The following is an 11,493-nucleotide window of genomic DNA, read 5'->3' on the forward strand; positions in this document are numbered from 1 at the left end:
CAACCCCCCCAGCCTATTCTCCAGCACTGTCACCCCACGGGACATGCCCAGATGCCCTGTACCTGGACAGCAGCTCTGTGCTTGATAAAGCTACAAGCCATGGGTAAACCTGGAGGCTGAGTTACTGCTTGAAAAGTCTTCTCCAGCCCCAAAATGTCTGAGGTAGACTGCCCAGAGGGGCTCAACACCTGATAATATATTCATCATGCGGTCTCCCTGTTACCCTCCTGCAGTTTCCATCCTAACTGGGACAGCAAAGAGAAAGGTACTTCACGATTTCACGTGAAGCAGTTTGACAGTGGTGTGGTTTATGTCTTACACCTCCAGTGGAACACAGTGCCCATCCCGGTCTGTGCCTGAAATCCCACACAGCTCCTGCGAGAAACCCTCTAGGATGTGCCAAACACTGCAGCATTTCCAATGATGGGGCAGCAGATCCAGAGCGTGGACTAGACAGGTTCATGGGTGCTTCCAGTACGAGCAGAAGTTGGGTGACTGGCGGAAAAGTTCAGAAGATGCTGCAGTAGAAGAAATCCATAAACCAGCGCTCACCGGAGTGACCTCCAAACCATCACCATGCACTGCTGCGGTCCAGACCTGCCATGGGGCAATGTTATGTCCAACCCCCGGGACAGTCCATGCTCCCCTGACCCCCGGGTTTCACCTGGAGCTGGGTTCAAGCAGATCCGGATGCCAGCAGCCACAGGGGAGATGCAGGGTAAGGGGAGATGAGATCTGGACTGGTCCCATCTGCTCAGGTTCCCACCAATCTTTTGTAAAAGATGGTTTGTCAGCTTGAGCACCCTGGCCAAACTCCAACTTGAGTAATCACACATAGCCTCTTTGAATTTCCATGGCGTTTCAGTTCAGACATGCCACACGGGTTCGCTTTCTGCCCCAACTGTTGCTAAGCTGGGCACTGTTAAGCTTTTGCTCCAATTTATTTGTTTCAGAGCTACATTTCCCTGAAAGCCATCCTCTGGGCATAACAGAACATGAAGCAGAGGGATGAGCCGGGCCCCACATCTGACACCTCTCTGGGTGCTGCGGACTAAGATCCAGTTTTCACTCCAGCTGTTGTACAGCAGCAAAACTTGCATCTGGGTCTGAACATCCTTCATGAAGTGCAGAAGCATTTTCACTTGGAGTCTTGGACTTAGATCCAGTAACTTCAGTAGCAGCCAGTAAACTCTTAGCTGGCTGATAAAGCTAATTCACATCAAAGACAAAAGCGTGTCTGTACCAGTGATCCAGGAAAAGACCTCCCGACGCAGGCTCTTTTTGGGGAGGATTTTACTGGGCAGCAGCAGGGTGGCACAGGTGGCACTGCCGGTGACACACAAGTCACATCCTCGAGCATCCAATCAGGTGTAACGCTGGGCATCTCCGCAGGACTCCTGAAGGCTAATGTGATGCCCTTATGGACACGCTGGGCAGTTATATCAGAGAGGGGTAACGGTGTCCCAGGAGGAGAAGATGCCCTAAATGCTTCACTTTTTCAATGGGGGATTCAGGTCACAGAATACACCCCCTCACCCATTTCAAGAGACACATCTATAATCAAAAGGATGACATTACCAGCCCTAATGCATAACTTCCCGACAGCGTTGTCAGCCAGTGACATCTGCACCCTTGGTTCTCTCCTCTCTGAAGTGTCTCCAATTACCTCAGCTGGTAATAACAGCTTTTCAGCCCCGATCTCTCCCAAAGACACAAACAACTCAGACTTTTGAAGTCTCTGTCCACTGCCAACACATTAGATACATCAGTGCAAATCTGTCACAGCAATGAGAACTAAGTGCAGCTGTAATTCAGGCAGTGACCACAGGAAAACCTCAAAATCTCTACACAGCTTGAAGCAAAGGGAGGATGTCAGAGAGGTTTGTGCTTACAGAGCCACAGGCTCATGAGAGGCATACGTGAGGGCTTGGGATGGAGTTGGCATTAGCCACGCCAGCTTCACCTGCTTCTAAACTTAGCTCTGCTTGACCCCGGTCCAGAGGACAGGGAATGTGAGAACAATGGTCCTCTGGCTTTGCTCACGCTGCTCTTGAAGCGAAGATGACCACCGCTAAACACTGCAGTTGCTACAACAGCAGCTCACGGCCTAGTATAGTTTCCATGTCCCGTGGAAATGGATCTGAGGCACATGAGGGAAAACAAGGGATAGCATTGTCCCTTCCAGCACTGTCCTGGGGACACGCAGCTACTACTGCCCCGGTCCCAGACCCAGCAGAGCTGGCAGAGGCAACCTGGGCAATGCCTCCGGGGTGGGCAGCACTGCCTGTAGCAGCCAGGAGTGAGGGAAACCCTGCAGCAAGGTCAAACACCATCGGCCTGGGCTTAATGCCCTTGAGCCCCGTGACAGGAAGAAACCAACACAACATAATCTCTCGCTCAGCTGTGCTGTCTCTCATTTCACTGCTCTCCGCACCTCCCACTTCTTCACCGGGAGGAGCTTGTGTGGCACCAAGCCACCCTCCCCTGGCATAAGTGCTGACCTGTGCCACTAACGAAGGAGCAACCTCTGCCCAGAGCCAGCTGTGGGCACGCTGGTTGCCACCACATCTGGGCAAGTATGGCCCCAGAGGAAAATTCTCCTTTGGCAAAAGCCTAAAAACTCACATACCTCAGAGGGTTTCTTCTCCTTCTGCCGTGACCAGGTGGATTTGGTATTCGGAATTTTGGAGCATCTGGAGGCAGATGTGGTGTGACCTGCAACAAAGCAAGAGAGACAGGTTACCAGGAAAAGTGGCGAAATTTTGTCCTTATCTTTGTCACCAGTCCCACTGCCGCTACTACAGCCTCAACGAACACCGTGGGTCAACGCTAAGAGGTGGTAATACCTTGAAATGGCATTATTTTTGTGCGCAGCCTGGAGTACTTCACTAAAATAGATTAACATCCCTTTCCTGCTGCTAAAGACGATGAAACAGAGACCTCTGAAAGAAAAAAGCACTGTTGTCAAATGCAGACATCAGAATTGCAAACCCAAAGTAATGAGTAAGAATGGCTGCTAAGAGCCAGGGCTAGCACTCCTAGAATCAGGGATCTACTGGAATCAGGATTTAAGGTGATAACATTTTTCTAATAAAGATGTTTAAAGATAAGCACCTGAACTGCTTGAGGACTTCAGACTCCATAGTCAAAAATACTGACCAAACTGGGTGAAACTCCTCTGCCATTGCCAGGAGTAGTAACTCCCACGTCTGTGAGCAGTTCAGCATCTAGTGGGAACCCCCCAACAGGACACACCGAGCAAGTGCACTTTACACTTTTCGGTAGTAAAAGCATATTTGCTTTGGGATTACTTTACTCTGGGAGTCTTACGGATGGACTCTCATCATCTTGCCTGGAGCAGCAACATCACCACCGCTACCACCTCCACAAGGCAAAGGCAGCTAAAACCTGAAATGTGCTGGGACCATCATATTATTAATCTTCATTTCCAAGTCATATGTGCTACAATTATTTAAAAAAAAATCCCATCTATATTTGGCAATGATAAATAATAAACTAATCATCGGAATCTTTTTATGTTAATGATGACAGCTGGGTCTTCTGTATGCAGGCCCTCCCCACTGTACATTTTGTGGGGGTGCACCAAATGAACTATCAATAGGACTATTTAATACTGATTTTATCCTTGGACGGCTGAATAGGAAGAAACAACACTGCGCACACACACAACTGCCAAACTCAATGGAGCCATGCACACAAGGACTTCAGGAGGGCTCTGGCCAGGAGCTGAGCTGGCACAAGGGACCAGGGCTGTGTCGGGTGCAGGTACCAGCGCAGTGGGAAACGTCCCTTCCTCTGCCAGCTCAGGCAACCAAGTCCCTCATGAGCCCAGATGAATCTCCCATGCCCATTTTTGCTCGCAGGGGAAAAGGCACTAATTCACCTTGCACTCTTTACTTGATAAATCCACTTTCTTGTATTTCATAAAATGAAGATCAGATCTTGTGGCATCAGTTCCCAAGGGACAATCATTTTTCTGACTGCAGCATCACGCTCGATGTCATGAAAGTGGGCTACAGATAAATGCATTTTTTTATCATTTCAGCATGTAACAGGACTGTGTAGGTACAGTCCACAGCAGAAGTCACTATGCTGCAGCCGCCTGGAAGTGCTGCTTGACTTGGCGAGATGCTTAGAGCATCACAGCAGCAGATCCATGGTTCATACTGAGATTGAGACACTAATTTCCACCTTGCCCCCTCTCCTCAACCTACAACGCGCTGCTACAACTACGTAGACTTGGATAACGTGCTGCTACCATCCTTTCCTGGTGGAGGCAGAAAAAAGAAGGTCGGCCCTTTGTTTACAATTATCCTGCAGGAGAGCATTTGTCAACAGCTTAGATATCACCTGCAGCATAAATATCCAAGCCCAACAGAGATAAGGCCATGTTGTTTAATACCATGATTAAAGATGCCTTACCCCCGAAAGGCAGAGCAGCCAGCGAGCACAGCTCGGCTTGGTAAGCCTTTGAGCATCTGCAGATTAGGAGACGGGAAGTTTGGAGCACGGCTTCCAAAACAAACCCCTTTCTGAGATAGAGATGTTTTATTTTACAAGCAGCAAGTGGTGTTGACAGAGCTTGAAACACTTTCTGTGGGCACGGCTCAGCCCCCAGACCCTTCCAGAGCTCTGACAGGACTGGGTCCCCTCCAGCAGCAGAACAGCAGGTTCCCGTCGGCAGTAGCAGTGAAAACTCCGCTCACGCTGACAATTTTTTTGGCTAAAGCTGTGGGAACAGCAGCCAAACCCAGCAAGATCAGCCTTTCCATAACCCCCTGTAATCTCCCCATCATCCTGTTAGGAAAAGGCCCAGAAGTTTAGTGTCTTTAGCAAAGTCCTTTTCGTTCTCGGATATCCAGCAGCCAGATCCTGTGAAGTGTGGAGAGCAAATTCCCAGCACGGCCCAGATGAAATTACTGTGACATTCATAAGAAACCAAGAGCAACTAGTAGGAAACTCCAGAGCCCAGACAAGGGATTAGACTGGTGCCTTGAGGGGGCTGAACACCAAGGCACCACGCTATGGCTGCAGCGGGTGAAACCCTGGAGTAGTGGTGGAGGGAAGCACTCTATTTATAGCCAAAATTCAGCACACTTGCACATATTTATTGTTGAACACATGCTTCTGTGCTTTCCTGAATGGGGATGAAATGAGGTAGATGTTGAAAAACAAGCATGCGCTTGTAAGCTTTGCTGGCTCAAGCCTTATCCCTTTCCCCACAGCACTCTTCAGCTCACAAGAAGGGAACAAGCCAGCTCCAGTTTTACCCTGACTCCAGTAAAAGCTTCCCTTTCCCCCAGTACAACTCAGTCAAGAGCTAACTGGTCTCAGGCTGCAGCTCACAGGAAAGGACAACTTGTCTACAAGGGGCGTTTGCTTCGTTAGCGGATTTGCCATCAGCAGTTTTCCCTCACCCAGACTTCTCACACTCTCCTCAGTTAAGAGGAGCCACAGCCGGGCATTTAAACTGGTACCAGTTTGTTGCTGCGTTTCTGACAAACCCAGCCCACTGGAGACTTCTCAGTAAATGCAGTTTCCTCCACTCTCTGCAAAGTAATTATTCAAGCGTTTTCCCTGCTGGAGGTGAATCGTTTAGTTATCTCGTGCAAAGCCTTGAATTAAAGGTCTTACTGTCAGTGGTGTCTGAGTTATCACTGCTGATCGAGTACTTGCGTCGTTTTTCTTCCATCTGTAACAAAAGAAATTGAACATTACACTTAATGACCAGGAAACTCATCTCAGCACCAAATCACCGTTACCTCTGAATATCTGCACGCCATGCATCACCCCAACACCAACCAGTACTTACCCTCACCACAGACAACTACCCAGGGGCTTAAGAAAAGGAAGAAAACAATCCTTGCAGGGTTTTTTTTAAAACTTTACAGTTGTCGGTGTTTCTCTACCAGCTTTCCCCACTCCCAGGAGGTACACTGAGTACACTCCGATCGCTCAGCTTTGCATGACAATTTGTCTGTGCAGGATTTACAACCAAACATCCTTCCCTCTGCAAGAGCATCGCTATCGCCACCACAGGATGCCCCACGGCAGAGGATGCCCCACCACGAGACAAAAGACCTCCTGTGAACCACCTCGTCTGGGCGGCACATGCGAGAAGTGCACAGATAGGAGAAGAGAAACTCTGCGCACTCTCAGGATGTCTGCCCAGGAAAGTCCGAGCATTGTGGAGCTGAAGAGGACCCCTGTGTGCAACCAGACCAGGGTTTTACCCTCTGACTCATCTTCCCACTCAGACGGTATCTACTTCTTTGAAGACTTCTGGTGCATCCACTGCCAGCCTCCGCTGGCCAAGCCTGGAGCACGCTTCCCATCACCCAGAGCTGCTCTGCCTGCTCCAGCACAGCCATGCAGCGCCCCTTGCACCGTAGCTCCCCAGGGGGTTGAGCAAGCGGCTTCAGCACAGCTGCTGTAACTTCTCCATCCTCTCGGAAACAAAACCACAGCAGCAGGTATCACCCCACCGATTAGGAGAACTGGAGACCAGTTTCAAGCTCGGCTGCTGATTTGCTTTGAGACTTTGAACAAGCCACAGAACCGCTTGAAATCAGCAGGTAACTCCTGAACTCGCTCCTCAGGAACCAAGCACTTGGAGCTGAAAGTCAAGTACCTGTACCAGTAGGTGCTTTAAAAGAAAAGAAAAAAAAAAAAAAAGATATTTTAACTTTTGAAGACCTCAGTTTACCAACATGGCCCCCCATCCAGGGCTTGGGAAGCTCTGGATAGGAAGGGCTACTCAGGGACCAGGCTGTGAGCTAAAATACACCTGCAGAAAACAATGTTAATCTTGTGGAGGTCATTCTAGTACCTTCTGAGATATTCTGTAATAATCCAAGGCTGTTAACATGGTGTACACACTACTACTTCTGCAAATGATAAGTGGGGATGATAACAAAAGACTGGTTCGGTGTGGTTCAGACACAGCACACAGACTGGACAGCGGGCTAGAGCATGCCCTTTCCACCCAAACAACATGAAAAGTTCATCATAAGCATATAAAACCCTTGCAATGCTTGTATTTGACAATATGCATGCCATGTTTTATCATACCATTACAAGGGATAATACTACAAAGTATCATAAACATTTTAACTACCGGTGTTGTGGTAAGGCATTGCCCTGTCAAAACACGATTAAAAATGTTCCTTCAGAATATGGCAATATCAATACTTTCCCCCAGTGATTTCATGGGGAAACAGATGTTATTAAACCAGCCTTGTTCGAAGTAGCCGTTAGATCGGGGAAAACGATATTGAAGACAGCTCTAACTGCAGTTTACTTACTTTTAGTGGAAATTCTACCTGAACCTTTTAAACTGGTTCCTATTGGTCTGAATTGGCAAACAGGCTTTTGGGGCACAAAGCCGGAGCTATGCTTTTATTGATCCTGGAGTTCCTGGTCACAGAGATTAAATAAGCCAAAGTCAATGGGGAAAAGAAACATCTGAGCTGATGTCAAGGAATGCTACTGGTACCCAGTGGGACTTCCAGTGTTTCCCATCTTTGTCTTTCCAGCAAGGCAGTGTCACTGACACTGCTCTCCTTCCAAGGGAGAGAAAAAAACGTATATGATTAACTCACAGTACAGATGCCAGGATGCTGGGATTGGTTTTGGCTCTGATCCGCATGTGAGAAGATTCCTTTAACTGAACTTGGACCCTGCTCCTGTCCCACACCAAACTACACAACACACATTTACACACTCACTATATAAGAGCATGAATTTATATTCATATAGAGAAGTGGTTCACATTGCAGGTAAAACATTGGGCCTACTTCAGTAAATAATTTTGCCACTGCTTGGCAGGACCCAAGACAGCATTCTCTGAACCAAAGAGCATAAAACTGCTCTGAATGAAATCATGGCTTGAGCAAAATACAGACATCTCTGAAAGGCAACCACTGCCTGAGTAGGGGACAGCACGCCACAGCACGCAAGGTACCACCTGCCTGAAGGGAGCAAAATTTGGGGCTAAAACCACAGGGTTCAACCAGATCTTCTTGTAAAATGCTTAACTTCCAGGCAGTGCCAAGAAGATACTGATTTGAGGGACTCATCTTCTTGAGCAGCCAAGCAGTAGTAAAGCACATGGTGTTCATCAGGTGAATTTACTGTAAAAGGCAGCAATTAGGACAGTTCCCCACCTGGAGCACAGGGTTACAAAGTCTGATGGTGGCAGGGGAAGCCATAGGCTCCCACCAACCCTCCAGCACAGTCCACATCCCTCCCGCTCCCATGTACCCCACAGCGCAAGCTCTCAAATCAGTTGGCGTACTCCTGTGCAATGTGTCCACAAAATATGATCTATGCTCCAAAATTATCTTTTAATTACATGAGAAGCTTTCATAATTTCACCTTCAACTGACCCATTCCCTGCATGGCATCACTACTGAAGTCATAAACAAATAGAAAAAAAATAGTAATACTTTGAAAAGGTCACTGTTAGGTCAAACTTGGCCCAAAAAATCTAGCTTTTACAGAGCCAGAAACCAAGATAAAGGTTCCTATGTGTGCTTGCTTTAAAAATTCAAACAGAAACAGATGTGGGTTTCTTTCATAAACAAATGAACATCCCCCTGAACTGTCTGCAACTCAAATCCACTAATGCCTGGAAACCCAAAAAACAATTGCTTGCAAACCAAGGCAAGTCCAGCGCTGCCTTTGTTCCAGCTGAGAAAGGGAGATCAATGCTAAACCAAGGAAGATGATGGTCCTCCATCAGCCTAAACAAATGTAAATCACCCGGGTTTTGGACAAATTAGCCACAGGATTGGCGGTAAAACTGAAATGATGGCCTCAGGCTGCCTGGTCCGGCCTCACAGCAGGGAAGGGCTGAAGAAAAGCTTTTGGAGAGGCAATTTTGCCCAGTCAATGCAACCTGGGAGAAGTGAAGGCAGCAGCCCTCCAAGATGCGTATGCCCAGATCCTGAGCTCCTGTCCCAACTGGACTCTCCTCACTGCATCCACCTTTCCATACACAATAAACCAAAATGCCTCATCCAGCCCTTCAGCCAACCAACAGGGGCTTCCGACAAACACCTCGCCCTCCCCAAACCTCTCCAGGATCCTTGTGCTCTGGGGAATCTGCTGACGTTTCCCAGATCCCTGCAAACATCAAGTCCAAGTGGGATCTGGAGCTTCTGGTGGCATCACAGCACCATGTGCTGGGGCTGTTTGCAAGAATGAACCGTTCTGGACCGTGGCAAGCAAACTAGAGAAATTCACCCATGTCTGTGCACACAGGGAACAGACAGAGAAACCTGCAGAAGTTGCAGTTAAAAAAAAACAACAACAAAAAAAACCCAAAACGTATTTGATCATCACCTCTTCCCAGCGCCCATCCGCACGCTAAGGGATGCACTGCGCTCGGTCCCCCTGCGCTGTCACCTCAGACGCTGTGACAGTTGAGCAACACCGGCTGAATTCTGTGCTCTGTTTGTGAGCTGCAATGAGACTGCAGAAAAACCACTTCCCTGTTTGTTCTTCCAGCACAGAAATAGGAACACAAACAGAAACGAGTGCCCCCAGCGGCACACACACCGCTCCGGCCAGCCCGGACCCCGCTCCCATGGACCCCAGCTCCCAGAACCCTTGTCCCATCGCCTGTGCCCCGGTGGGTGACATGGAGAAGAGGGGCAGCCCATCCATGCTCCCCCTGTGCATTAACTATTTCTTTGCTCTGTCTAGGAATACCAGCAGGTTGTTAGAAAGTATAAGAAGGGTGGAGGGCTGGAAAGTCCCAGCCTTTACAGGGTAGGTAGGAGGGCTGTCCTCATCAGATTGCCTTTTCTCCTTAACAATTTTTAAGCAAAGCGCTGCTCTGGGAGGTTCTGAGAGAGCAGCGGCATCCCCCGACACAGGCACAGCCCCAATTTCACAATAACAAAAGAGCAAACTTTTTGACCGAAGGATGCACACAAGCTGTGCCAACACACCCTCTGCAAACCTTGGTGCACAGCCCCTGCACCTCAGGGGAAGTAGTGCTGTTCTTTTCTTAACCTTCCTGGCAACTCTACAAAGTGTCAGTCCAGAAAGCCACAGTCCTGGTACCCAGAACACTCAAGTTTTGGCCAGTGGGAGCCTGTCCCTGCCAGCCAGGGCTTGCCTGCCCCCCGTCTCCTCCACCGGCTGCTGTCAGCTCCTACATCTTCAGGAAAACTCAACTGCTCAGGTGAAGAGTGCCATTCCTCCTCTCCTCCACAGCAACTCTGCTTGCTGGCTTGATTCCCTGGGGCAAAACCTAATCTCATTTAAATTTTAAACAAAACAAGCCCTCATTTACTTCCTGTGCTTTGCCTTTTTCCACTTTTTTTTTCCTCTTTACTACTCATATTTATAACTTTGCTTGCCTCTTCTGACTTGTTACCCTCTAATTATCCAATTTTTTTTCTGCAGCAAGCCCAGACAGAGCGTAGGTAATCAGAAAGGTTACTGCAGGCACTCGGGGCCACCCCTGCCTTCGGGCAAGAGAGCAGCCAGGGAGCAGGCAGGGACAAAGGGCACAGGCAGGGACACGGGCACGGACACAGGGCATAGCTCCTCATCCACAGCCGGCTGCCCTATCCTGCAGGTCTCGGAGCATCCGCAACTCAGAGGAAAATCAACAGGAGCTACGGGCACTCCAAACTTGGTACCAAACACCCAGAGAAAGGCAAAGACCAGACCTGCTTTAAAATAGCTTCGTTTGAGGATCACCCATTCACCAACTTTCAGAACTTGGTGTCAAACACTATCAGCAGCCACCAACACTTAAAATTAATTGCATCTCCCTGCTTGCAAGACCTCACGTGTACCCTTCCCATCCTTTGCTCTAAGCCTTCATTTTTGGACATAAGCCTCAATTTTCCTAGGAAAAACAAATTTAACCTTTGATTTAACCTTTCTACAAGCTATTTTTACTTCTATCTCAAGCTTATTTTAACCTCAGTAGCCAATAAATGCTTAAAGGTCAAACACCATTCCTAAGAGCCGGGATCCTCACCACCCCTGGGAGAAAGGCTGAGCTCACTCATTCTTTCCCGCAAGCAAAATCCCCTCTTAGAAATGTCCCAGCGGTAGAAAGGTCTGGACGCAAACCCGTAAATAAACAATTTTTACTATGGGTGCTGAGACAAGGAGCTGGGAATTTTTCCTGTGCATGCCATCCTTCCTTTCCCACACCACAAGCGCTCAGGATGGACAGGTACGGAGACACTTAAAATTTTTCCCCCTAATTGCAGCCGAGGTTGACAATTCAGCACTCCCCTGCCTTTCCAGCGCTTCCCAACTTCCAGGTCGCTGCTTTCATCCCCAGGAGCGGAGCAGCCGGGGGGGCGGGGTGTCCCTGTAAAGGCGCTCCCAGCTCCGCACCCTGAGAGCGAAGCGGTGGCCCCGCTCCGCAGGTGCGGACGGGGCAGGGGCGGCCGCAAGGGAGCCCGGGAGAGGGGGCAGGTGGCCAGCTCGGGCGGAGGG

General features: G+C 48.9%; 1 protein-coding gene across 1 annotated transcript in view; it reads right to left on the reverse strand.

Annotated features, from left to right (window-relative positions):
• LOC104534304 (protein Jade-2-like) overlaps nt 1–5,713 on the reverse strand; it is a gene marked incomplete at its 3' end in the record, with an annotated part of 54,604 nt that extends 48,891 nt beyond the window's left edge. The window contains exons 1-2 of the mRNA XM_010194434.1: nt 5,656–5,713; nt 2,630–2,715 (exon numbers count right to left, since the gene is read on the reverse strand). Coding sequence (XP_010192736.1) covers nt 2,630–2,715; nt 5,656–5,713 — 144 coding nt within the window. The remainder of the gene's footprint in view (nt 1–2,629; nt 2,716–5,655) is intronic.
• Between the last annotated feature and the right edge of the window lie 5,780 nt (nt 5,714–11,493).

This window comes from Mesitornis unicolor, unplaced genomic scaffold (assembly GCF_000695765.1).
Source record: "Mesitornis unicolor isolate BGI_N332 unplaced genomic scaffold, ASM69576v1 scaffold24521, whole genome shotgun sequence".
NCBI lineage: Eukaryota > Metazoa > Chordata > Aves > Mesitornithiformes > Mesitornithidae > Mesitornis > Mesitornis unicolor.